A 27,276-nucleotide genomic window follows, 5' to 3' on the forward strand; every position below is an offset into this window, starting at 1 on the left:
TGGGATAAGACTCAAAAAAACAGATTTTTCAATCCAAACTCCAGGTTGGAATGTTCCTTCCTGAGCCAAATAGCTTGAACCTGAAAAGCTTACTTTGAAGAGAGGAAAAAAAATGCTAATGAAATCAAATCCACCGCTTTCAGCAGCAATAAAAACGTCTGCTTTTTTATACCAAAAGTAATTATTCACCCGGCTCTACAAAAGATTATTGGGGTAATATAAGAAAAGGCAAATCCTTTAAATTGTTCTTTTATTGTTCCTCTCCAATCAAGCCCTCATTTCAGATGACACAGTCAGGCACCCTTGTGAAATGACTATCCACATTATTCCTGTTATCCCGAGGACACCAAAGGCTAGTTTGCCCGTCGTCAATTTAACATTTGCTTTATCAGTAAGAATAATTACTACAGTTAGGATGGGACTGTAAATCTTGCTCTCTTCGAGGGTGGAAGAAACATTGTACTTTTATCTGCTTTGAATCCAAGGCTTGTAGTACACTAAAAGGCTTTACTCAATCAAGGCCAGCGAGCGAGCGCATATCACAACCATTCATTCAAGTTCAAAGAAAATGCATGTATGAATTTTTGCTGCTGAAATATGTTGTGCCAGGTGGAATCGGATTTTAACGCATACAGGATGCTTTGTGCTTTAAGTCTGACAACAAGCTTTATTCCACTTAAATGCACTTGTCTGGGAAGCAGCTGTGCTGTCAGTCTTTGAGGGGGACTGCTAACCACCACCCGACGCCCCCTATAGGGCACAAGGTTCATAACTACTCAAACCTGCAGCTGGAAACGCTCACTTTGGAGTAGGTGCAACTTGAAGCAAGTTTTTTTTTTTTTAAACTAGATTTGGCCTCCAGCCAGAAGGACAAAGCAACAAGTGTAGACACAGGCACATTTAAATTCCCAATTCACTTTTGTGTTTTTTTTTTTTTTGTCTTTGCTTTGTGTCAATTCTCTTGGTGCAGTAGCACTTGTAATAATTTAAAAGGTAATGAAATGGAATTTACGATTTTAAAATTATAATTGGTTATGAATCATTCTGGAAGCTCTCAACATCAAACATCATTATATAATAATAATAATAATATATAAATAATATATAAAAATAATAATCATATATCTCCATTTAAGTCTTTTTTAATTTGTAAAAAAAAAAAAAATCTCTAATGACGAGCCAGATGAAGTAACAGTAAAAGTTAGAAAAATTACTCAATACTTGAAGTGCAAATATCAGAAACTATCAGAAGTATATTTCTTCCCACAACTGCAAGAATTTTTCCTTTCAAACATGCCCTTCAAGCTCCTTTGGGTCAGCGCATGAAGTTCAATAAATGCATATCGGAGTCAAAGAGAAAAAAGACAGCTGCGTGAACTCGCGCACCCACATGCGCGCGCGCGCGCGTACTCATCCCTCGTAAAAGGGGCGTGCGGGGCTGGCAGGCACTCAAACCTTTGGCGTTTTCCATCAGACCAGCGGCAGCAGTGTTGCGCGTAAGACACGCGGACGGGAAGAAACTTACACAATTGGATATATCTGTTGCTTTATGTTATTTAAATCCATCGTTTCAACCTAGTGGAACACTTTTGGGTTCGCTGTGAGACAGAGACGCGGAAGAACCGACGGAGCGAACAGCAAAAGGCAGCCCCGACAAGCGCGTCTGAATGCGGGGAAGACAGCAAGGAGTCTTCGGGCATCGCCTGCGCGTCTTTACGCGGCAGGAAAATCGGCAAAATTGCGGTTCTCCCTCGGTATGAAAAAAAGGGCGTTTAGGGGGTGCATTTAACTTATTTTAGTTTGTTTTAAAGACCACTTTAAGATTATTTGACATTCTGAGGCAGTCTGTCGGATCGCAGCTTGGAAGTGCACCGATGCACGCTCCTCCATACAGGTGAATATGATATTTATTCATGTATTTATTATTCTTATGACGTAAATAAGATGAAGATGTTTTGTGAGCCCTTAAATAATGGTAGGCTGTTATTTAAACGAGCCATAGACTACCAACTTTCCCCGATTTTCTAATTAATTAAATAAATCCAGGAGAATGCTGCATTATTCTAAAATGTGTCTTGTTGTGGTATTACTGGCGATTGTACACAATTTAAAAGGTTTATGTACATGAATACAAGCCGTCTTTGTTCTTAATCGAGCTGCGTGACCCCATAAAAGCAGCCTTGAGTAAAACACCAAGACAATTCTGCTCCTATCGTTTATGCTTGAATTGATTCCCCCTGAATTTCAGAGTGCTATTTTGTATGTCAATGCTGGGGGCAAGGTCCCATCGCCTCATCTTGATAACCACTGTGCGTGCAAAAAAAAACAAAGTCAAAGAATAAACTGTATTATACGAGTTTACGCAGAAAGTGACGTTGCAACAAGCGGTGATAGGGTCCAAGTGATCTGAGTAGAATGATCACATTGAAATTAGACTGTTAAAAAAAATAACAATCTCATACTTGATTAATGAGTGCAAATCAATTTGGTGAAAATGTTCCATGAATATTCCTGCTGGAAGGGCTGTTGAAAGACTGCGTCTTTTATTAATGGCTTGCTCCTCTGGAAGAGAAGACAGGGGGTGAAGAGAGGGTGGCAAAAGCGAGAGATGGTGAGGAGAGAAAGAGAGATAGAGCGAGAGAGAGAGGGAGGGTGGCATTCCTTCCACTTAATGGACGACTGCCGCTCTGTCAGCCAGAGCGCAGCTCCGCTTTTACGCGTAAAAGGTGCATGGCCAACCTTAACCTCTCATGTGGGTAAAAGGTGGTGGATATTTAAGGAACCTTTTCTGTTCTCCACTCAAAGTTGCTTCTGAGTTGTCAAAAGCGCACAAGTTTCCAAACTGCGTGCGCACACCTGTTTAAACGTGTTTGTCTTCTCCACAGCCGAGGATTGCGCGCTGCCAAGTCTTCGTCTGACTAAAATAAAGGACGCAAAGGGGGAGTGGATCGTTTCTTGCGCACCTTGGCTCCGGTGGTGGGGATATGGCCAACTCCGGGCGAGAAAGCAAAGCGCAGTGGGTTGACGCGAGAGGAAACAGGAGCTGAATGACAGGATGCCAGTGACGACCTGAAGTCAAAACGCAGAAGCTTCACTTCAAGTGACTCCTTTTTATTTATTTTTTTTACGACCGAGATAAGACTGGACATCTTCCCCAGCCATAAAGTGGATGAGTTTGTCTGGGATCTTTTTTTTGTGCTAATTTTATTTTGGGTTTTCAAAACGAGGATGCATTGTGGATTAGTTTTTGTCCTGTTGATGGGATTCCTCTTGGTGGCCAAGGCTTTCAAAAACGGTAAGTGACATCTGATGTCTATATAAATAATCCTTTTACTCTGCTAATCCTAATATAGAGATGTTTAAAGATTAACCCCTTTGGATCCTCACTGATACGCTGGTGAATGTTCACAAGCACCGCGTGGCTTGGACAAAAGTTTTTACAATTTGACTTTATAAATTTTATAACGCATTAAAGTTAAAAAGTCTGCCCAAACCTTTTCATATGCTGCAAAAGATACATTTTAATTTTTTATGAGTCATATAATATTCAACACATTACCTAATTTGATGTTTTGAAAAATTTTTGCCTTGCGTTTTTTATTAATTTCATCTTTCCACAATTTTTAGCATCACTTTTGCTGGTTACACTTTTGTTTGCTTAAATTAAAACTAGCCTGATCGCAATGAGACAAATCTTGAGCACTAAGTTACCAAATAAGATGAATACATTTTGGGAAATATCTTTCTTTTGCATGCCAAAATTATACAAAACTGCTCACTTTCTTTCTAGTCTATATTTGATGATTGATTAATTTTGTTTGTAAACAATACTTGGCTCAATTTTAAATGCTGGTCATTTCCCGTTTTGCAGACAAATGTGGAGGCAACATCCGAATCTCAAACGCCAACTACCTCACATCTCCCGGCTACCCCCAGTCTTACACCTCTTCTCAGCGCTGTACATGGGTGATCTCGGCCCCTGGCCCCCATCAGCGGATCCTCATCAACTTCAATCCACATTTTGACCTGGAGGATCGGGAGTGCAAGTAAGAACTGGTTCTGGAAAGAAAAAACATGTACTATTTTATATATCTAGATTGCAATTATGAAATAAAAGTTATTTAATGCATTATTACCCCATAAATGTAATTAAATTAGATGATAGATGACGAATAATTTAAATTTGTGGTAAAAAAAAATAAAAAAAAGTGGAACTGTTTGTCAAAGTGAAGTTGACATAAGTCCCTTTTGTTTAAGAGTCCCCGTTCCTCAATATTGCACGTGAAACTGCGCCCTCTAGCGATTGATATGACCTCAAGCTTGCACTGCACACATAAGGTCTCACCCAGCTTTGTGGTTGTGAAATGTTCTCACTTCCTGTCTTTGTGGCATGGAGGAGCCACGTGGTTTTGGGCTGAGAAAAGTTTGGTATTGTTGTCAGAGTTGGGCAGACAAATCATCACATGAGGGGATTTTTTTTTCTTTTTTTTTTTTTGGAGCAATGACTCATAGCAAAAACTGTAAGTCTTGACCAAACATTTGTTTCTTTCCTTTCCTCTGAAGTTCCAGTGAAATGTTTGCAAAAACTAGATCATGTTCTCAGATTGGTTTCATACTTCAAGATCTCTGTCAAAATTAAGATGAATTAAAAAAAAATATATATATATATAAGCCGTCCCACTCAGCAAAGTCTACCAATGTTGTCAGATTGATAGTTTGAGCAGATGAAACCAGAGACAGAAGCTAATGTGATGAGTCGATGTCATTGTGGGTGCCCGGAGGTGCGCCTGAGCTGGGCAGAATGCCTTGCTCTGATTGCCTGTCTATGCATGTGTGTGTGTGTGTGGTTGGGTGCGTGTGTGGTTGGGTGCGTGTGTCGGAGCCTCTGCCCCGCTCTGTCTCAGCTGTTTGTTTACGCTGCAGGGCTCAAGAGAGTAGAGGGCTTTGCTGGATCCTGTTACTGTATCCCCACTCCACCCAAAAAACCTGGACCTGCTCTTCCTTTGTTCTTCCCTGAATGGCTCCTGTATCTGATTACATTTTTTTTAATCCAGGATTTTAGTCTTTTAACCTATTTAACCTACCTTGATTTATGATTCGGTGTATTTAAGGACTAGATGCGCCACGGTTCTTCTTTGGGGTCAGATTTCAGTTCCAGAGGGACTATAAAACTGTCTAAGGGTGAGGAAGCGACAGGAGGAGTGTGGGGGGATGCCTGCCACAATGATCATGCTAATCAAATTAGCCAGGAATGAATTTCCTGTGTCTCAGCACAGGCAGAGGAAAAAAAAAAAAAAAGAATCTAGTCTGTGAAGGCTCAAGGATGACAAGAGGGTGGGATTTTGAATCATTCAGGATTTTTTTTTTTACTTCCAGCCACTGATTGTTGACTGTTGAGTGCCAGCTAGTTGAGATTGTACTGGAAAGCCGGGATGTCCTGACCTCAAACTATTTCTATTTTTAACCAGATGCACTGATGTTTCATTTTTAATGGTTTTATAATGGAGCTGTTTCCATGGGTCTTGAATTTTACTACTTAGCCAGTAGTTCATGTTTTGCTCTTTTCACAATATCCCAATTTGTCACATGTGGGTGGATTGTTTTGGGCAAAATGTTTTTTCAAAGTCCATGTCGCAACACCCTTCGTCAAATCAGCCTTTACAAAATGGACACTGATGAGAGAGAGACAGAATGGCCTTCTTATCTGATTGACTGGCAGAGTGGATGGAGGCGGAGGAGATGTGGGGTGGGTGCTACAGTGCCACGGTTCACTGCACATCCTTTGCAATCTAATTAGTGGGCAAATGGAACACACATGCACCACATGTTCCTCCAACATGGCCGTTATCAGAAAAGCAAACAAGAAGCACTCAAAGTGGCGCTGGTTGGAAAAAAAAATTGCATTGGTGTTGTTGTATGCGTGCGATACCCTTGTGGGCTTTGTTTGGGGAAGTGCACGGGACTGTGTCCTGACGAAGAAGTCGGAAAGCACTTCATCACAAAGATAAGGCGACTAAGTGAGCCCTGCGATTCTGAATGTGGAACGTGTTTACCTTTCACGCACCGTTGTAGACTTTCACAGAGCGTGGTTTAAACTGATGGGGGGGGGAGGAGAAGATGAAAACCATTCAAACAGACTCTAAAGCGCAATTGATGTAGAAATTAAAATAACTATTGTTGTTTTTTTGCAAAACAATCCCGTTTTTAAGCAATCTGCTAATGTCGAAGCCAGGCAAAAAGCTTCACTCGTCCATCTGTAGCTGCAGGCTGTTCTCGCCATCTCGCTCCCAAGGCTGAGTCATGGAGGAGAAGGAGCTTTCAATACATATGATCCCGACAGTCCTTATGAATCATTGATAACATCACATTTGCTGACCATTCCGAAAAACATGTCCTATAAAATCAATGCAAGTCAGCCAGACGGTCTCATATGTTTGATCATAACTGGGAATAGGGGACTTGGAGTTTTCTGGATTCCATGGAGAAGAATTCCTAGTAAATTAGACGGTGGGAGGGGTCAAGGGTAGACGAGATATATGGCGGAGTGGTAGTAAGCCAAGTTATTTCAAGAATGCCTTCTCAAGCAGCCTTTTGTGAAGGTGAAAGAAGGAAAGCATCTGCAGAAGCCCCCCTGCCTTCAGGTGGCCGTAGCTCAAAGCTCCAAAAGCATTTCTTTCCTCTAATGAATGGTAGCCTTCCTTTTTACTCCACCCCGCCCACTCAGATCTCCAGCCGTTCGGCCTGCCGGGAAGGCAAACAGTCTCTGCTGTGCACCCTTCTCCGTCGGACAACATCCTGGTTTTTCCGAACCAGGTTTGGACTCCACGGTGGAAAGAGGAGGAGCAGGGTATGACTGGAGCTTGGATCTATTGTTAGCTCTTCCTTTGACATTTGAAAGGCCGCTGACAAAGAGTGCCACCTGTTAGTGGGAAGTGAGAGTAAAGGACAGAAGGGTCTTTGGGGTCAGCTCCTCTGTAAATCCGATTAACCTCTCCATCTGAATATCATAGGAGCTCCATGTTCAAGGAAGGTGGACCTGGACAGCTGGAACTTTCTAGTCTAAACTCTCCTACTCCCGCCACCCAAGCAGACTGCGTGGTTATTTATTAACTGTTGTTATGGTGGTGAACAAAAAAAAAAAAATTCTCAAACTCCTAAAACAGACTAGTTTCCAATTTTCCTATTTGATATTTTTATACAGGCAAAAGCAAACAGATACCAAATTGAGTATTTTTTTTATAGGGATGTTTGATATCAGTCACCAAAACCGATACCAAGCACCGATACCAAAGTACTTTAGTTCCCCTAAAAACTAGACAGATAATTTTATAGAAAGACCAAATAATAGAGCAAAAAATAAATAAAAAAATAGCATTTTTTTCTTAAAATTACATCAAATTAATGGCAGTTTTCCATTTTTTTTATGAGTCATTTCAAAGATAGCTTCTGTTCTCTCAAGAATGGCATTAATACCACAGGAGTCCAAAGCAGAGCTACAATTGTCAAAACAAAGTGTGTTAAGTGGCGACAATTCTCTTAGTGACCAATTTTCTTCTCCAAAAGTGCCCTAAATTATTCACCTGGTATTTTGCACGCCGCAGTCGATGACAATGGAAATCAAATTGCTTGTGAAATTACGCCTGAAACGCCTCCCCGTCGTCAAGAAGAGCAATCTACTTTGAATGCTTCTTGTTTGCGCTTCACAACAATTACTGCAAACATGTTTTGTCAACATCGTGATAGCGGGCCCCTTGCAAAAATACAGTAGTTAGCCGTTGCAAAAAAAAAATATATATACAGCTGTATAAATGTTAAGTGCTCACCTTATCAATTAACCAGCATACAGGAACACACCGTTGACCTTCACTCCCATTACTTTCGTTCTTCATCACTTTTAGCATAAAAGGTTACTCGCTGGCTAATGAGCAGGATTAAAGCAGAACTCTGCACATGTGCGATAGAAAGCAGCGCGAATGACCGTGGCTATTTTTTTTTTTTTTTTTTAAATCTGCCTGTGAAGTGTTTCACCTTGGCTTAGACTTGGAAGGGCAACCTGATTGAAAAGCTTCCTGGCTGTGGCATCTGCCATCCTCCCCGCTGCTCTGTCACCGCTTTGATTCATGCACAATCGGACCACAAGCGGGAGGTGAGTCTCCCTACCTAACAGCGGGAGAGAGGTGGCCATGTTCGGAAATAAACCCGGCGGATTTTAAGTCTTCCTCACCATGTAGGTTGTCGCAACACATGTTTGTAAGGGATGGAATGTTGCTCAGACATCGGCACACTGTGGATTTTTTTTTTTTTTTTCCTTTTCTCTTTCATCTTGCTCGACTTCTTTCCAGCGCCAAACCGATTTGGGCCGGGAAACTGCTCTGTAAATTGTTTCACCATGTTTCTACAAAAAGAACTACGATAAGGACATTTAATGGATTTCGTATTGAAATGATATTTTATTAACAGTCTGCTTCACTACCATAGATGTCAAAGGTCAATTTTGACTGGGCTGGCAGTGATGGAGATGCATCTGAGGGAAATATATTTTGCAGTAGGAAGTTAGGCCCCAGACCTTCTAGATCCTCTGGGTGATTTTAGGTAACTGTGTTTTCACACAGCAGGCTTCAAATCGCTGCTGGTTGTCCACCACTCAACGTGGCGTGATTCGGCCACAGGACAAGCAGACAGTGATTGATGGGGCGCTTGCCTGCTGCGCTCTGATTGAGTTGGAGCCACTCGCAATCTCTGGCTTTGTTTGCTCTTTGCTTGATCTCGCATCACTTAAGTGGCTCTTTCTTTATCATTGCCGCCGCTGTTTTTTTCACAGCTTTATCTTTTCTGGAGCAGCTAACATTTAAAAATCCGCAAATCATCTGCTTTAAATTGATCAATTAAAATTTGAGAGAACATACTGAAATATCTTGTGATCCTCGACTGAAGTAGACACGGACGCCAGATGTTTATTTGAATTTCAAAGAGTGTCCAGTTCTTAGTTAGCCACAAATGATGTAAATAAATGATGCATTTATCTCCTCCTTTTTTGTTAAGAACCTGTCTGCTTATTTAGTTGATAAAAATATGAATCTTTGATGCCGAGTCAATACTGTCTGACAGGATGATTCAATTTTTGTTTATATTGGGTTTGTTTCTTTGTCACCAGCTCCCTCCAAAAGTCGCTTTCTTTCTAACGGACTCAAAGGCACCCACCCACGACTCCTCTTTTCTCCTTCCTGGCCATTGTGACAGTGGAGAGCAATTTGAACAGCGCCCAACAGCTTTTACCTCGGGTTGACCTGAGTTTCAACTCGCCTCCTCCCCGTCCTCGGCCCACTTTGAATGTCGTCCGCTCCGTGCAGCTCATTACCGCCTTGGCGTCGCTCGCTTGTACAAGCAGAAAGTCTCAGATGGATGATCTGATGCTCTGATCTGTTGCTTTTTCTCATCTTCTGTGATTTTGGTTGCAGTGTAGATTACGGGCTTTCATTTAAATCGAGTACCATCATTTTTTCAAGCATCCTAAATCCCTCGCGACAACTCCCCGTTGATTTTTATGATCATCTAGCATCGTTGCGTATTCTCCTATTTAAATTGGATTATCATGCTAGCGTGAATAATCTTGATGCTTTAGAGTTTGCTGATGTTTAGTCAAGCATGCACTTGATGTTTCTACATGACAAGGCAAAGGCAGGAGGACGGAAACCTCCTTAACACAGACATACAGTCTCTCCGTGCCACTTACCGCCCTTCTTTTGCCCTGTTAGTTTTACCCTTGACCTCAAATCGCTGCCACAGTGGCGGATCATCTGGGTCACGTCACCGACCCCTGAGGAGACCTCTCTCTTTCTTCACCTTTGCCTGCTCCTCTCTCCTTTGCAATCAGAGATCCTTTCAAATGTCAAGGTGGGACAAATGGGAGCTATTGCCGCCTGTAATGGCCCACAGAAATGAGGCTCTCGCTCTCACACACACTCTTTGAGCACTGCAAACCATATTTTTTTTTATACATTTTGCTTTATACTTTGTTAACCTGCACTGAGTCGAGGAAAAAAAAAAAAAAGCCTGGACGTAAACAAACTTCTCGTCAGTGTGGCCTCATATATCTCAATGAAGGATTATTCTGTATAGTGTATACAAAGTGGGTAGATGTAATAATGGAGTCTAAATCACCGGAATCATTCAAGTGATTGTTGTCGTCTACAGATCACACGACAGTGTAATTTGGAAAATGAATATATGGAGGCTGGCTACTTCCATCAGCGGTGATGATAATTGCTATTTAGGAAAATACTTAGGCCGCAAAACCAGAAACATTGGCAGATAAAAACGTGTCCCGAGCGAGTGTGGCCAGATTGAGGGTGTGAAAGCCAAAGAGGAAGGTTTGGTTGGGTACAGCTGCACTTTTGAGGCCAGGGAATTTTTACCCTTTCTTATCTTTCCAACCATCCCTGTGGCAATGGAGTGGTGAGAGACGTAATCACGCCCTTCTTCCCTCTCTGACAAGGAACCACTTCTGAAAAGGCTCTGATTTCTGTTTTATCCTGCTGTGTTGGTTTCCACATCCGAATACTTCAACATTGGTGTGGGCATATATATGTTTTTTTTTTAATATATAATATTCTCATACATTATCTGAATGTTGACTGCTGAGGAGTGAATCAGTTCCTGGATTATATTCCAACGCAAGGAAATAGAGTCGGGAGGGTTTCGAGTGAAGGGTAATGAATGTCATATGCGAACCAGATTTACATGGAGGAGGAATGTTGAGAAGAAAGAGCATTCTATTTCAGCCAGGATCAAAACACGGAAAAAGCACCTCAGCGATCATGGTGTACAAGCGTTAATGATGTTGTGACTGTGCCCCCAGTGACAGTTAGTAAGCGTGTGGGCCCAACTTTCCTGACAGCTGACAAAAGCTAATTTTCCTTTTTGAGTCCACTGGGGCCTTCCCAGACCTGCAAATCAGTTGCTTAGGCTCTTCCCCCCTTTAGAGTTACCCTGTTTGAACATGTTGTAGGTGACATGTTTTCATACAACGGCTTTTCAAAAAGGACAGCTGCAGAAAAAGCATGGCAGTTGCTCTTAAACTGCAGCCAGGATCCAATTTAGAGGTTTACATTGTGCTTTTTGAGGCTGATTTAAAAAAAAAAAAAAATCTGAGGCGGCTTGTGAAATAATCCAATGGGGAAAAACTGCAGGCGATATAAATGTTCGATTCTCACGCTGAGCGTTTGTTGCCTTCTTCTTGGCTTTTGCAAGAAGCTACTAATGTTCTCATCCGATGCTAGCCAATTGCTTTCACTGTGTGCCTGGATAAAGAGGGCAGGCTAATACATCTGAGTCACTGAAGCGAAGGTTGTAGAGAATTACTTTCAGCCCCTTTTCCCCATCCCAACACCCCCCTCTCTTTTTTCATTTTAATTTCCCCGTTGGATTGACAAACCAGTTTCACTATTAGCGCTGTGAATGTGCACCAAAATGTGTGTGCAGCTCCAGAGCAGACAAGACAAATAAATAGGTGCAATGTTCCCTCTAATTATATTGTCGTGAGGCATAAGAACAACACCTTCTGCAGTTATATGACACGACATGACACCAAAAAGGCCCAGAGAGACAAAATGCAACTTTAACTTGACAGGTTAGGGCTAACCCCGAAACTAAGTGGGGCCGTTTGGGACTTAAAACCGGGCTGTGTTTCCTGTGTGATTATAGATAAGAGACTAATACATGACCTCTGTCATTTCTAAAGACTCTCAAGTTTTGAAATAAATCCTCACAGGTGTAATCGGAACGAAAATAGACAGGGGAGGTGTTAAATTGCCCCACCAAGCAATTTTCTTATAATGCCATCCAGATGATAAGTCTAAATGGATTTGCATTAGCGGAGAGATGGTGGAGTCACCGATGCGGAACTACTGGAGGTCTTGCTGAGAAATCCACTCATCAAGGAGCAATAAAGACATTTTGTCAAATCTTTTGAGTGCACACAGTGGAGCAGGCACGCAGAAAATAAAAAATCTGGATTCCCATTTTGTCACAGCACCATCTGAGGTGATGATGAAACAGGATGTGACAGATTAAAAATGTAATAAGCATCTTTCCTGGAGGTGTGAGGAGCTAATTTGAACGGCGACAAAAAAAAAAAAAAATCAGAAACAAGCATGCTGCATTAAAGTTAATCTGTGCTCCCTTTATAGCAGCTTCACTATATCGGGAAATATAAATTAGCGTTAGCCAACTAGCCTAGTAAACCTTAAACGAACTTATAGCACCTGCATCCGAGAAAGCATCGTTAACCCAAAATATTTAGGGAGATTCTTTAAAAGCAAACTTCCTGACCATGAAACCACATTTCAGGGAGAATAACATTGTAAACACTATGTGCGCCTTGTAATCTTTTTATTGCACTTGATAAAGAAGTTGAAACAAAGTGGTTCTTGTTAAAGTTGCACCAGCGAAGCCGTTCTCACAGCTGGCGGGAAACAAAAAGAGCACGCAGAAGTTTTAAGGCAGGAAACAGGAAAAAAGGAATAAAAACAAAAAAGACTCAGATGTCTTGGCGGCTTTGAAAAACCAGAAAATAGAACTCCTGTCTTGTCAGTTGTAAATCACCTGAAGAGGAGAACAGGCGGTGGAATGTTATGCACGTCGAACGTTTTGAGTTGCATATTTTCATGAGTGCAAAGTAATTCTGCAATAAAGATAAATGCCAACCAACTATCGATCCATCTATACCACTTATCTTCACCGGGGTCTCGGGTATACTTGAGTCCATCCCTGCTGACTATTAAATTAATATTTCTCAAAGAATAATAACAACAAACATATTAAGATCCCAGAGGCTGTTTGGACCACCTTGGATCATCTCAGTCAATTTCTGCATACGTTACACTCTGTGTGTGTTTGCATTCATGTCTCCTTTTTCCCAGAGTCCAATTTCAAAGCTTATCTGCTTCTAAATCCAGTTCTGACTCAATTAGTCTGCTGTTTCCCCCTCCGGTGCTGGAGATCTAAATTCCATCGGCATGTAATTTTTCGCGCGTGTGCGTTTTTAATAGATTTGGCACCTGCTCTGCAGGTTCAATGCACATGGATGGCAAGACTTGCATTTTTTGTGTGTTGAATAGAATAAAATTATATTCAACTCATGGAGGCTCTTGTGTTTTTTCAGGTATGACTACGTGGAAGTCCGAGATGGCGTGGATGAGAGTGGTCAGTTGGTGGGCAAGTACTGCGGGAAGATCGCCCCATCTCCCGTCGTCTCCGTCGGAAACCAGCTCTTCATCAAATTTGTCTCCGACTACGAAACCCACGGAGCTGGTTTCTCCATACGATATGAGATCTTCAAAACAGGTAGGCAGAAGCAAAACCTTGTCACTATTAAGAATTTATGATCATTTCAAGCTCCCAGAAATGTGACGGATCTAGTAAGTCAGGTTGTTTGGATAAATGTTTCCACAGATTACGACTAACTTGTAATTATGAAATTTTATATTCATATGTGGGATCTCCGAGGCTCTCTTTGTAATTTCATGCTTTGTTGGTGATCAAGCAAGGCAGCAAAGCATCAAAATGACATGTTTGCAATATGGCATGCAATATGCTACATTCCAAACCAATGATTCACATATGTTCCACAATTGCTCTGCTATTTATTTTGTGTGAAGGCATTATTAGATTTGTCTGAACTTGGTGTCTGCAAGAAACCGTTTTTTTCGGTCAAGAAACTGCTAGCAATTATTTGAACCATTTTCAGGTTGGGTCTAGTTATTCATTTTCAATGCAACTTCATAGTGAAGGAGTTTAAAGTCTATCTCAATTGACTTTGGGGATAAATGGCGGCCTCCACCCTGTGGCGGTTGCCAGTCAATTGCAGGGTGGTGGTGAACGGGCCATCAAGTGGGAATCAATTCCATGCCAGCTGCACCAATGTCGCATGTCACTCTATTAGAGGCCATATTTTAGGAAACAAAAAAAAAAAAGTGCATATATAGGACAGAATTATAAACATATTGGATACATAGGGGGGGGGGGGGGGGGGGGGGGGGGGGTGCTTCTCTATTTCCAAGAGGGAGGAGGCTTGAAACACATCTGCAAGTGACTACCACTTTCATTAATTACCCTTAGCAGAAGTCTACGGGACAAGCCCCCGTTGACCTCAAAGACATGATGAACGGTCGGCGAAGGTCCCCGCCTTCATTTTAATCTCGACATACGTGTGTGCAGCAACGCAGCTGGTGGAGCGTGGTTCCATTTACAAGATCAAAGTGACACTCCAGCCCACCAAATGGAAGCTCATCGGCGCTCGCTCGCACCGCCTGATCCCCTCTTGATAGACCAGTTAAATCCGCAACATTCTTCCTTTGATTAGTCTGGTATTTTCCAGTCCCATCTATTATCATAGATTTGAATTTGAAATGTGGAAGGGGTCTAGTGGTGAAAGTAATGTAGCTGCATAACACGTACTTAAAAAGCTGAGAACATACAAGGACTATTCCAGAAAATTTTTTTTCCAATCTAATGAAACCGATTTGCTCCCAGTAGGTCGTACGATTGTTAAGTCGACGTGACCAAATTAGCAATCTGTATTAAATATAAAAGACCAATTAAAATAAAAAAGATGGAAAAAACAGCACCAACTGCCGATTCTGACGGGACCGCCCCCCGTCTACGGAGTAGCTGTTATTTCTCAGTCGACCAAAAGCCTCATTATGCTATGAATAGACTCCATGTTTTGACTACTGCAGAGCAGGGAGCCAAGAATGAGGCCCTGAGATCAATTAAGTGTGCGGTTTCTTTGACGGAGACAGAGAGCCAAGTCGAGCAAGGGATACAAAGCTAGCTGATTAGCGCCGTCTTATCAACAAGCAGAGTATTAGCTGGGAAAACATTGTGTTGGCAAACACATGTAACGTTAATGATGATGCGCAGATGATCTGATAATGAAGGAATTGCCAACTTGTGCGTGCCAGTAAAGAATGTGGGATGTTTATTACTCTATGATTAAAGGCTCAGCCATCACTTGATGTCAAGCTCCGAGACTGGCACCGCTTTTTGTCACGGTTTCATGGCAACCAAAGGTCACGCTGACATTAAACATACACTCAAAGTAAAATTATGTAAACATAGTTTGTAGAGGATCACGACCTAAAAATATTTACATGAGCTGGTGTACCCATTTCCACTAAAGACTACCGTATTTTCCGCACTATAAGGCGCACCGGATTATAAGACGCACCTTCAATGAATGGCCCATTTTAAAACTTTGTCCATATATAAGGCGCACCGGATTATAAGGCGCACCTTCAATGAATGACCCATTTTAAAACTTTGTCCGTATATAAGATATATACATTTGGCCCGCGGGCCGGACTTTGGACACGCCTGTTGTAGTGGCTCAATATTGGTCCATATATAAGGCGCACCTGATTATAAGGCGCACTGTCGGCTTTTGAGAAAATTGGAGGTTTTTCGGTGCGCCTTATAGTGCGGAAAATACGGTAGGTAAATAAATGTACACAAATATCTGAAATATGCAAACATTGGTACTCCTGGCCTTCATCACGGGAGGCTGGCAAGTGTCTAATTGGAAAAAAAGCAGGTTGTTTTGCCGCACTCTACGGTCGGGTCCTCATCCGTCTCTCAGCCACTCCGATCCAATCCAACCATCTTAATTAGCATGGGCTATTTAGTTTATAGCTTGCAAATTGGCAGCCACACTCCACTGAAAATGGAGAGGAAGTGCCACAGGGTTTAGGAAGTGAAATAATCCTAGACTCACAAACAGAAATTAAGGTTGGGAGATTGTTTTGTGTTTCCTGATGGAATCGGCGGTGACTGAAAGCTGTTTGAAATATCATCAACACAATCTTGGGCAATCGTGTAAAAAATATCTTCGATGAATTATTCAGCAAATGGTGTGATTCGACCTAAAGAAATCTTTCATCAGCATAAATAATTGTTTTCCTCTTGGAGAAGACAAAGCCTTTTCGATCAAATCTGCAAGTGTTTCTTAAATGTTAGCATGCTGGCTCGACATATGTTTTCCTTTAGCAGCTTGGCAGTTTGCATAGAGCCACATCAAGGCTGGCTGCGGGCCCATTCAAGTGGGCGAGGTGGCTTCGATACTGCCGTTGTGGACCACCCCTCCACTCCCCTCCCTCACACACACGCACCAACCACATTCAAGCTCATCATTACTATTACTCAGAAGCATGACTAAGTCTGCCGGAGATTACCGTCTGACTATCTATGAACAGAAAAAGACCCTTTATTGCATTTTATTTTTTACACCATAAGCAGTCAAGGTGCTTTTTACTTGCACACCTGTAAAAACACACTCAAGGTGTGTGTTGGTGTGTGTGGGGTGGGGCTCAGAAATTTAGCTTTCATGCCCAAGTGGCACGGGTCACATCTGGCACTGAGACATGCTGTCATCATCCTCACACGAGAACACACAAAGAGACGCTTGCTCATGGAAATATATATAAATATAGAAAAGACTGTTTGAGGGCAGTTCGGAAGAGACTGCAACATTTTACCTCAAACATCGTCATCCATTATTTGATTGGACCAGGCAGGGGTGACAACGCAGACCCTTGAAAGAATTTTAAATGTCGGAATGAAAATATCTTTAAGCTCCATCTGTTATTAGTTTTGATTAGCACGGCAGGCTGAAGGAGTACGAAAGGATGATAGAAGTGAAACGGTTCCAGGAGGTCGGGGAGTACGACTAGAACATCAACAATTTAGCTGACTCTACCTTCTCCTATCGCTCTTGATGCTAATAACTTCTGACCGAGGAGCGTGAGTGATGAACTAATGGAAACATTAAGTGAAAGACAGAAGCCTCATTTTTTACACTCTTTCCACTGTCCGACGACACGCTTTACAGCTTTGTGTAAACTAAACACAGACATAAGAAGGCACTGTGGAATGTTTTTTTTTTTTTTTCATGGTAGTAAAACGAGACATCTGGAAGGGAGGAATTTCTCCTTTATAGAACATTGAGTTGATATAGATGCTTTATCTAAAAAGAACCTTGGAGATGAAAATGTTAAAACACATAAATAATTATTTGTAGCTAAAGTCTTGGCGAGGCTAAAATGAATGAAATATTATTTGACAGGCATATTTGGGCCAATAAAATGAGCCTGAGTGACATTTGTTTACTCCCCATACCAACACAGCAGGCTTATTTCAATGGGGAGCTCAAAGAATCCATTACTGCTTGCAATAAATATTGTAGCCATCCCGGTTGGATATTGTCACTCAGCATTATTTCTTTTCTCGCTGTCATAAAATGTAGTTTGCTTAAAAGCAATATTTGGACGACTGTGACTGCTTTGTCTCCGATGCGATGACACATCTTAGTGTGCGTCTAGCTCGGCGATGAGCTCGGCCTGACTCAGTCCTCACGAATTCCCTTATTTTGACCCTGCGGGTAAATCCCGCCAGGAGACATCGAAACATCTTGGGCGATAAAGCAAGCAGACGCTGAGTCAGTTGGGAGCAGCGAGCGTGTACTTGGCTGACAACAGGATATACATTTCCTGCAATGCTGCTTGTCATCATGGATCGCTGTTCTCGTGGTCTGGGGACTGATGGTGTCGCAGGGAAGAGGTGCTTTCCTTCCCTTGGGGGCGGGGCATAAATGATGTAAGCCAAAGAAAGAAAAGGGCACAAAAATTTGAGTCACAACTATTAAAGGAGTCATTTTTTTTACGTTGCTCTAGGCTGCCCCCGATGGTGTGTTTTTAAAATAAAATTTAATTACTCTATCGAGAGAAGGTTTTCATGTTTTTACCTACATTCATGTGACATTTTTCGAGCTAAAGCAAACCAGAGGAATAACTACTGACCCGATCGTTCTCCTCAAAGTATTCCCATTTCAAATGTGTGCAAAAAGCTGTGAAATTATTATCACCCACTGTTTTCAAAGGGCACACTTTCACTTCTGCTCGAAATGTCAGCTTTCTAAAACGGTCCAGGTTTTCAACTTGAATTAAGAGCAAATCGAGATGGTTCTCCCTTTAATTTCTCCTCCCACGAGTAGACAGGTTGAAGCTTGCCATGTATGATGGCTTGAATTTGCGGCCCAGCAAGATGCCTGAGTGTCAAAAGCAGTTTACAGCATTCAGCTACGACAAATGTAGCCTGGTGGTTTGCATCAGGCAGAAAGAAAAAAAAAATCCTTGCAATTATGTTTTTGGTCAACCCCTTCTGGAGGCTGTCAGACGAGCGGGAAAATGATGTTATCCCGGGCATTTTTCTGCCACTAATAGCTCCAAATGATTGCACAGGATGACATATGTGCTTATGTGAAGCAGGGTCATTGAGAATCTGCATTTGTAGAGAACATCTTCCTCGCAAACTTATTCTGTCACTCTTTCAAAACTTTCCTGTGGCTGTCAGCGCCTTTTTTTTTTTCTTACTAGATTTTAATTTAATGCTAAGACAGGATAATACATTCATGCTAAGCCATTGACACTAAGCACTTTAAAGCGGGAGTAAATATTTTGACTTGAAGCTTTGTCAAATGTTGGATTTGAGTTTCAAGATTGATGAGGTTCTGCTTATTTGTGATGTGTATTTTTTTTAGAAAACAACAATCCACATTTATACAATTGACAGCTATATATGTTTGTTTTTTTAAAAGTCAAATCTCCTTCCTGTTCTTTCTTGCAGGTCCTGAATGCTCCAGGAACTTCACCTCCAATAGCGGTGTCATAAAATCACCGGGCTTTCCAGAAAAGTACCCCAACAACCTGGACTGTACTTTTATGATATTTGCCCCAAGGATGTCAGAGATGATCTTGGAGTTTGAGAGCTTTGAGTTGGAACCTGACCCAACGCCTCCAGCTGGCGTGTTCTGCCGTTATGATCGTCTGGAAATCTGGGATGGCTTTCCTGGAGGTGAGCGTTTCTCTTAGTCCCCCTCAGGAGACAATTAAAAAATAATAATAAACAACATTCGTGTATTTCAATGCTAATTTTGTTGGATTGACTGGAAAGTCAGGTCATATTACATTTTAACACTAGAAACAGACAAATGTTTTGTGATATTCCGAAATCTCAGTTTCGGCTCACCATGACACATAAACAAGTCAATCTTGTCAGGGCAAGACTGTCACGTTATCACAGCACCGAAGTGTTTTTCGATGTGATAGACAGCCTTGGCTAACAGTAAACAGCTGGAGGATTTTTTTTCTTTTTTTTGAGCATCCTGAGGTGCCTGCTGGATCACTTGCTCACTAACGTGATTTTTTTTCATCCAGCTCAGACTTGAACATGTCTAAAACCTCACATCTTGCGTTTGCGAGCGGTCACAAAGATTAATCTGAGCCGTCACGGTGCGCTCCCTAAAATCCCCGGGGCCTGGCCTTTGCCCTTTTATCCATCTGATAGACAGGCAGCGCCGTGTTTTGGGATGACAGCCAGCTGCAGGGAGGTTGTACTGACACTCGCCACTGATCACAGCATTAGTAATCACAGATAAGCCACAGGTCTCAGCACACCAACTCGGGTGCATTCTTACAAAAAAACATGGATCAGAGCAAGGTCGTTGCGTTTGTCAGCACCCCCCTATGCCGCTAACACTTTTTTGTCCCTGGCTCACTGACTTGATTTTGTTACATGACTTGCAAACTCCAGTCTCGCCTTTTCCTGAATTCCCCCTCTTTTATTTTCCAATTTAGTCGGACCGTACATTGGACGGTATTGTGGACAAAACACACCCGGAAGAATCATCTCTTACACTGGCATCCTGGCACTTACAATCAACACGGACAGCGCTATTGCCAAGGAGGGTTTTTCTGCCAACTTCACAGTCATCGAAAGGACCGTTCCAGAGGGTGAGTTGGCGTAAACGCACTCAAGAAAAAAAAAAAAAAAGAATCGTCATGATTAGATGACATAAAGAAGAAACAGCACTAATTTTGTTTTTTTAGTGGAATGTTTTGCAAGTCCTAAATTAACGGCACAACATGCCTAGACGTGACCCAAAATGTGGATTCTCCATTTTGTAGACACAGACACACACGTCTGGTGTTTTAACATGCGGCATCGCAGTCACTGCGTTTGACCTCCTGACCCCATTGTACAAAAACGCTCCAACTAAACATTTCATTAAGAAAGACAGGGCAGCTAAGAGTCATAAATCTGTCCAGAGGCTAAAGACCACCCTTAACACATACATACAAAGTCTGCCTTTGACTAGCACGGGAGATGTCTGACATTCAACAAATCTACTAATCATCTCCAAAGGATTTAGTTTTACCCTGAGGGGGGAACTACAGATTACAAACATTAGAAGACGTAAGGCATTGTGATGATGTCATTCTTTGCTGATTTACCCCCCTTAAGATACTCGAGCTGTTTTTATCACAAATCTAAGCTCAGGCTGACTTTTTCATAATGATAAAATGGTAAAACAGCCGAGTTTATTAGCTGATGCGATGGACCAAGACAGTCCTCCCTTTTCTTTGGAAATAGCTGCAAGTCATTGATGAAGGTGATAAGGTGTCGGATCACATTTATCTTATTTGGTGCCTTGTAGGCTGTGACAGCTCACCTGATCAGGTTGTGCCGGCGGTTACAAACAAGCGGCTCTTTGTGTTTCTCAAAGTCAGTCGGCTACACAACTTAACGGATGAAATGTCAGTTTGACAAGACCAGACAGGGAAAAGCGGAGCGTTTGTTTTGTTTTTTTTACTTGCTCCCCAGGAGTGAGATGCCAACATGCATTTTTTTTTAAGGATGTTTCGAAAGAATAAATAGTCACCCATGGACCATCCTCTGTTTTGGCCGGCCATTACAATGGCGCCGCCTGTCGAGGTGTCAGCATGTCTGACCTCCCGGGGTTAGCTGAGTCGACCGCAACCTGACCCGGCTGGATCCGTAACCTCCAAGTTTGGTATGTCCGGAAAGGGCTGCCCCATGTCAACACAAAACAACATCAACCATCTCTTGACACGCTCGCCGGGTCGTTTTGATTGCGATTTACAACCCCAAGATACAGATAGTAAATTCACCTAAACTCTCCCAAGAGACCAAGTCAAAACTAAATAACGGCATGTTAAAAGAAAGTCCCATAGATGAGGGAAGCAGATTCAGTCCCAAGTGAAAAAAAAAAAGACAAACTTAGTCTCCACTGAATATTTTATGGTGACATTTTTACTTCCTAATGCAGAACACTTCCAACCTGAAGCAAAGAATGAAAACAGAAAGGATTTAGTGAAGCATGTGAAGTTCTTTTCTGGACATCAAGCACTGAGTGCTTGTTATGTGGCATCCTCCTCCCGAGAGATGAGCTCTGAAACTAGGCGACAGTGAAAACAGATGCTCCATCTATTGTGCAGCAGCCAGCACAGCGCTACAGTCTCTCGCCTTCTCATCATTTTGTCAACCTTCCTTTCTCAGACTTTGATTGCGGTGACCCGTTGGGAATGGAATCTGGTGAGATAACATCCGACCAAATCCTGGCCTCATCCCAGTACAACCCTAGCTGGTCCTCTGAGCGTTCCAGACTCAACTACTATGAGAACGCGTGGACCCCTGAGCTGGACTCCAACAAGGAGTGGATACAGGTAACAAAAGACATCATTAAGAACTACAAATTATTCGACACACCGTATTGGATAGAAGCTTTTCCTAGCTTTGTATGGGAAAATAAATCGAGGAGCCCAAGTGACAGCACAAGCACCTTCAGTGACTGAGCCAGAGCACTACCTAGATGCAAATGGGGCGTGTTTGATTTATGATCCAAAGTCCCTTCAGGCCTTGTAAATTCCCAGACTGTTTTTCTTTTCCTTCCATTTTTTTTTTTCCAACTCTCTCTGCTTCATTGCTGAAAAGTTTGGCCCCAACATATTCCTGAGGGGATGAATAATAGAGCCGACCGCAAGGCAAATATTTACTTGCCGAGAGTTATAAGCAAGCCTTTCCTTTATTATTGTAGTGAAAATATTGTCTTGGGATCCCTTGGTGCCCCTTCAAACTAATTTAATCAGTGAGAGAATGTTTGTGTGTGTGGGTGCTGTGTTCTCCCATACATACTTTTTTTTTTGGGTACGTTTGGATTTATGGGTGACTGAGCAGGTCTGGAAGGGGCCCACGCTCTCTTGTGGAAGAACACAGCATGAGCTTGAGTGGACCTGGAAGCAAAAATACTTCCTAGTTTCAGCCGCAACTATTGTTACATTTTCTTCCCACGCTAAAATTCGGCCCAGGAATATTCGTCCCCGCCCGATGTTTCTTGAATACTTCGTCCCAACGTGGCTCCTTTCCAGCCGAAAGACCTCGGCAACGATTTGTTGTCACTCGAGACTCCTCTTGTTATACGGTATCGATCCTATCGAAAATTTGATTTGGCAGTAAAATGTGGATTTTAAAATGGATGCGCTCTAATGGGCTGGCTCGATTCTCCAATACTAATCGGATCAAAATCCTTCTAATGTCAAAGCAAACCAAAGAGCCAAGTCTGTGGTTGCCATGTAATTTATGCCGTCTGAGGAGCGTGTAGCACTTGTGACGGGCACTTTGAGCACGAGCCCAATTATCACAAGTGGTATTAAAAGACTGGAATTTGTCATTTCGCTTTCATTAAGTCGGCCTGCGTCTACGTAACAAGCTCAGGTCCTCTCGCGGCACGTACAAATCATCTCAGTGTACCGTGAGATGCATCACGACCATTCATTATTTATTTCGTTATCATTCTCTGGCTGGAGTTTGTGGAAAAGTGTTTTATAATTCATGACAGGTGACCTTTTGGTTCCTGGACATTTCTTTTGCCTACTTTTGTTTGTTGTCATTAGTGATCATGATGTTGAGGTTGTTAGTTTGATTAATCAGGCTTTTTTTTTTTTTTGAAACCCTGAAAGAATCTTGGCCACCCAATGCCCCCCCCTCTCCAAAGAAAAAAAATCCTAGCTCCGCCAGTGGATGAAGCTGCTAATCCTTTAAAACAAGCCTTTCTCTTTTTTTGTTTGTGCTCACTCTCTACCTCTCTCCTTCACTCATCATCTCACTCCTTCCTCATGAAAATTCAGGTCTGCAGAGGAGCATGAAGGTGGGAGATTTGTGCATATTATCCTCCTGTATGTGCCACTGTGTTCTTTGAAGCCTAAGAGGATGAACAGCAGGAGTCTCTGCAGCAGGTTGAAATGAAAATAAATTAGCCCCTACCCAAGACTCCCCCGGCTTAGACCCTGATCATCGGCTTTATGAAGTCAGGATAGCACCAGAAGGAAAACTTGATTAACACTTAGTATTGTCAAGAAAACACCTGCATTTGCACATTGCGGATCAGAGCACGGTGGCCCGGGAACTAAGGGTTCCTCGGGGATCGTAATGGGGGAAATTACTAAGGAGCTGGAAGCATATTAGATAGAAAGGATCTGATGGCCGCAAAGAGTCACTGGAGTGTCTGAATGATTCAATGAAAGCTGGAGCAGGTCGCTGTCAGGCAGCTACCATTGATTGCATGCACACACAACATGAATAATTAACGCCATCTTGGAGAGAGCCCAACTGTCGATACTTAAAAGCCTTTTTATTGAACAACTCACAATGGCATCATTATATACACCAGCATATGCTCCATACAGTAAGTCAGCTTTTTATGCTTTATGAGTCACATTAATAATTTATCATAGTTCCCGCTATTGACTGCAATGTTTATTCTATTCTTATTGGTATTTGTTTATTTTTTAACTGATTGGAGATAATACCAAGCTCATAATTAGTGTCGGATTTTGAAACGGGATGTTGACAGACATGACGTAAAGCTCCAGGTTGCCTTTGTTTCCTGTCCAATGAACGTGTCATTGTTTCATAAACATGACTCAGACTTGTGGTCATTCATGGACATGTGTCATGAATGATGAAAACAATGGAGGAGTAACTATCATGATTTTGTTTCTTGGTATGGCTTGTTTTCCTGTATCCCGTCTTTGTTAAGTGACTATTGTAGTAAACGGGAGTTTTTCGAGCAGTCAAAATTTAATTATAGTCAGAATACCCAAAAAGAAGCAGACCGGCTGCTCATTAAAAAGTACGACTGAAGCAAAACGTGCTGTTTCCATGTGAGTTCACGCCGGAAAAAAAAAATCTTATTATCACAAAAAACGATTATGACTATTTAGGTGAACCCAGAGCAATCATTTGAATCCAATGGAAGGTCACACTTTTCTATCTGAACCTTCAAAAGTCATAAAGTAGTTCCAGAATTTACGTTCTTTCGATGTCTACCAGCTGGTCTTTGCTGACTTTGAAGGCGGTGCTCTCGTTCCCATTTCTCACGTTGTTGTTTTCAGTAGGGTCTAAATCTCACATTCACCAAGCATTCCCATCACGAATGTTCCCCAACATCGAAAAGGAGGGTTTTTGAAAAACTATTTGACTTTTTTTTTTTCCCACAGCGCAGACTGCTGCCTTTTTGGCAGCTCAATTATAACTCAATCAAGCATAGAAAGATATATTGTCAGAGAATTTTGTTGATTTTTTTTTTCCTAACACCTATTTTAGCAGTTTTCATACTGCATTCACGCAACAGTGACTATGCTTAGTGTAAAATATATATCATGTAGCTTGAGTAATAGCCCAACTCTGCACTCCCACAACTGCCAGCACTGTTGACGTATAATTTTACAATTATTGCTCCAAAACATCCCCCACCACAAAAAAAAAACGTGATCTGGATTAAAATATTTCGGGATTTACTTGCACCCACATGTGAGTCACTTACGAGCCGTGCACTGCCGAATCTTCATTATGACATCAGTGTCTGCATAAATATCACTTTGCACCGTCCACGAGCCGGAGCAACTGCCGTTAGAACTTTCACTCATTGTTATTTCAGTGCGTTTGTTGTTACTGTGGCCTCTGGGCTGTGGAATGCAAGCACCCAGGCAGGCAGGCTTCTCTCCTCTTGACCCATGTAACCTTGGTCTGTTAGCGCAACCACTACCTTGTTGTTGTTCCCCTAACAAGCAGCCATTAATAAATCATGCTTTGCCCATTATCCAGGCCCCTACTGTCTGCCAGTCTATATGAAAGTGATCCACCCTAGACCTCACTCTGTCTACCTTCCACATCTTCTGAGCACATCCAGCTCGGTCTTCTCAAAGCATTCCCAAACGTACTGCTCAGATTTTTTATTAGCATCTGAATGCAATTACTCTTGGTTAATATCTGGTCGGCCAATCAGAGTAGAGTTGGAGCTTGTTTCTTTAAATGGCATATACTTAAAAAAACATTTCAGTTTTTGGGTTTAAGGGGTCATGCCCTGAAATTTTTCTCTATTTTATTCATGGGCTAGTGGATTAGCTCTTGCTTGAAAAAGCCACAATGGTCGAGTTCCACTATAAGCTTAGAATATTATACGTAGCAAGATCTTCAAAAATATGGATGTCCTTGCCACGAAAACAGATGCCAAGTGACTTCTATAAGGGTTTGTGTGGTCTTCCTTTCCTGAAAGTCATGGTTGTGATCATGCCTGATGGTTGGCAGACACACACTTGGATTCTTTTTTTAAATCTGAGGCAGGCCAATTACTAACTTTGCTGAACATCAGCTCTGAAAACGTAAACATGTGACAAAGATAGAAAGAACAGACATCCACCCACACACAGTCTTGTAAAATGTCGACTTATACTTCATCAAGACTATCTTTGATAGTCTGTAATTCTTATTGGTCACTTTGGATTTGATCTGATTGCGCAATAATCCAATTAGTGCCATCCACATCAGGAAATTAAATTGTCATCCATTAAAGGATTTTCTATGTTTGTTCTGATTCTCAGGTGGACCTCGGGTTCCTACGATTTGTCTCAGCCATCGGTACACAGGGTGCAGTTTCCCAGGAGACCCACAGGACTTATTTTGTCAAGTCCTACAAAGTCGACGTCAGTTCAAATGGAGAAGACTGGATCACGCTCAAGGAGGGCTCGAAACAAAAGGTTCCTCAAATTTATCAGGCACTCTTTTTTTTTATATGAGCAATAAAGTCCTCTAGCATTTTCCAGATGTCAACAGTCCAATAATAGCATTGCTTCATAAAAGTTTTTGGTGATTTCTCTGCAATGGCCAAGTCGCAGATAACAGCAACATTTGGAATATCCCATCTCCAGAAGTCCAGCTGATTTGAATTATGGTTTGCTGCATGTTGCCTTTCAATACCACAAAATGGGAAATACCCTGTCATGTATGCTCTAACATACAATTATGCACTCTGCTCAGCGTGGTCACGTAGCCACGTGCGTGTGCGTAAGCGGTCATTTTTTACTGAGGGTGCTCGTAGTAACCGTAGATTTTCCAAGGAATGTCGTTTTTCTTTGTAAAAGATACAAGCAGTGACAAAAGGCTTGACAAACAACATTTTAGTGGAATGCTTGTTGAGGATGTCATGTTTGAGCAGCTGCTAGAGAAGAGGAAGGGCGGAATGGTATGCTTGACCGGAGTCTGGCTTCCATTGATTGCTGATCAGCCGGTCAAACTTTTTTTTTTCCATCTGGATGCAACCAGCAAAGTGGGTGTCCTTAGGGTCAGCGAGGCATGTTTGACGTGTAAATACTTTTGAAAGACTGTGGAAGTGACACTTTCTCACTAGCAACCATCAAGTTTGTGCACACACACCACTGAGTTTACTTCCTTTTTTTGGTCCTCTCTTAAGTACACTGACCCTTGTGTGTAAAGTGCTGGTTGCAAGGTGCCACAGTAAGACTCCCCCCCCCCCCCCTCCCAACTCTAAAGTGCTTCTAGACAGAATGGGCACCATTTACTGCCTGCTGAGTTTGCAGTTTTGCTCTGTAGAAAAAGCAACTTTACACTTAGCAAGGGGAAGACTGATGACATTTAGACTGAGTTGTTTCGTTGCGAGTCCTTTCCTGGCATGTTTGGAAGTAGATAATGACTCAGCCCTTGCATAGGTCAAGTAATTTTCTGTGTATTTTTCTATCTATCCACCTTGCTCATCTCTGCTTCTCTATAAGTTCAGGAGGTTAGTGGATCGTATGGTCACTGGTAATATTCAATTACCCGGAATGAACTCTTCGGCTGGGTGGTCAGGCTTCATAAATGCCGCTAGTAAACTCAGTGAATACCCCAAGGATGATACTCTGACATCAGCTGTGCCATTTCTGACCTTTAAACAAGACACTGCAGTAAAACATTCACAAAACTGGAGTTGGAGGACAGAAAAAGGGACATCTTGGGTCAATTGTGTCCAGATAGTGTTGGGAATACTTCCTCGGGTTTCACAGGACGTAGCCCACATGTGGTGCGCAG

The 27,276-nt window shown here is 42.1% G+C and overlaps 1 protein-coding gene across 4 annotated transcripts in view; it reads left to right on the forward strand.

The window, feature by feature from the left end:
- The first annotated feature begins 1,443 nt into the window (after positions 1 to 1,443).
- nrp1a (neuropilin 1a) overlaps positions 1,444 to 27,276 on the forward strand; it is a 35,747-nt gene continuing 9,914 nt past the window's right edge. For all 4 annotated transcript variants that reach the window (XM_068648740.1, XM_049748573.2, XM_068648742.1 and 1 more), the window contains exons 1-8: positions 1,444 to 1,894; positions 2,886 to 3,295; positions 3,872 to 4,046; positions 13,163 to 13,344; positions 18,679 to 18,906; positions 19,689 to 19,844; positions 21,412 to 21,578; positions 25,794 to 25,949. In XM_068648740.1, the coding sequence (XP_068504841.1) occupies positions 3,229 to 3,295; positions 3,872 to 4,046; positions 13,163 to 13,344; positions 18,679 to 18,906; positions 19,689 to 19,844; positions 21,412 to 21,578; positions 25,794 to 25,949 (1,131 nt within the window). In that variant the 5' untranslated portion in view covers positions 1,444 to 1,894; positions 2,886 to 3,228. The remainder of the gene's footprint in view (positions 1,895 to 2,885; positions 3,296 to 3,871; positions 4,047 to 13,162; positions 13,345 to 18,678; positions 18,907 to 19,688; positions 19,845 to 21,411; positions 21,579 to 25,793; positions 25,950 to 27,276) is intronic.

The sequence above is a fragment of the Syngnathus scovelli genome, chromosome 18 (genome assembly GCF_024217435.2).
Source record: "Syngnathus scovelli strain Florida chromosome 18, RoL_Ssco_1.2, whole genome shotgun sequence".
NCBI classification, from domain to species: domain Eukaryota; kingdom Metazoa; phylum Chordata; class Actinopteri; order Syngnathiformes; family Syngnathidae; genus Syngnathus; species Syngnathus scovelli.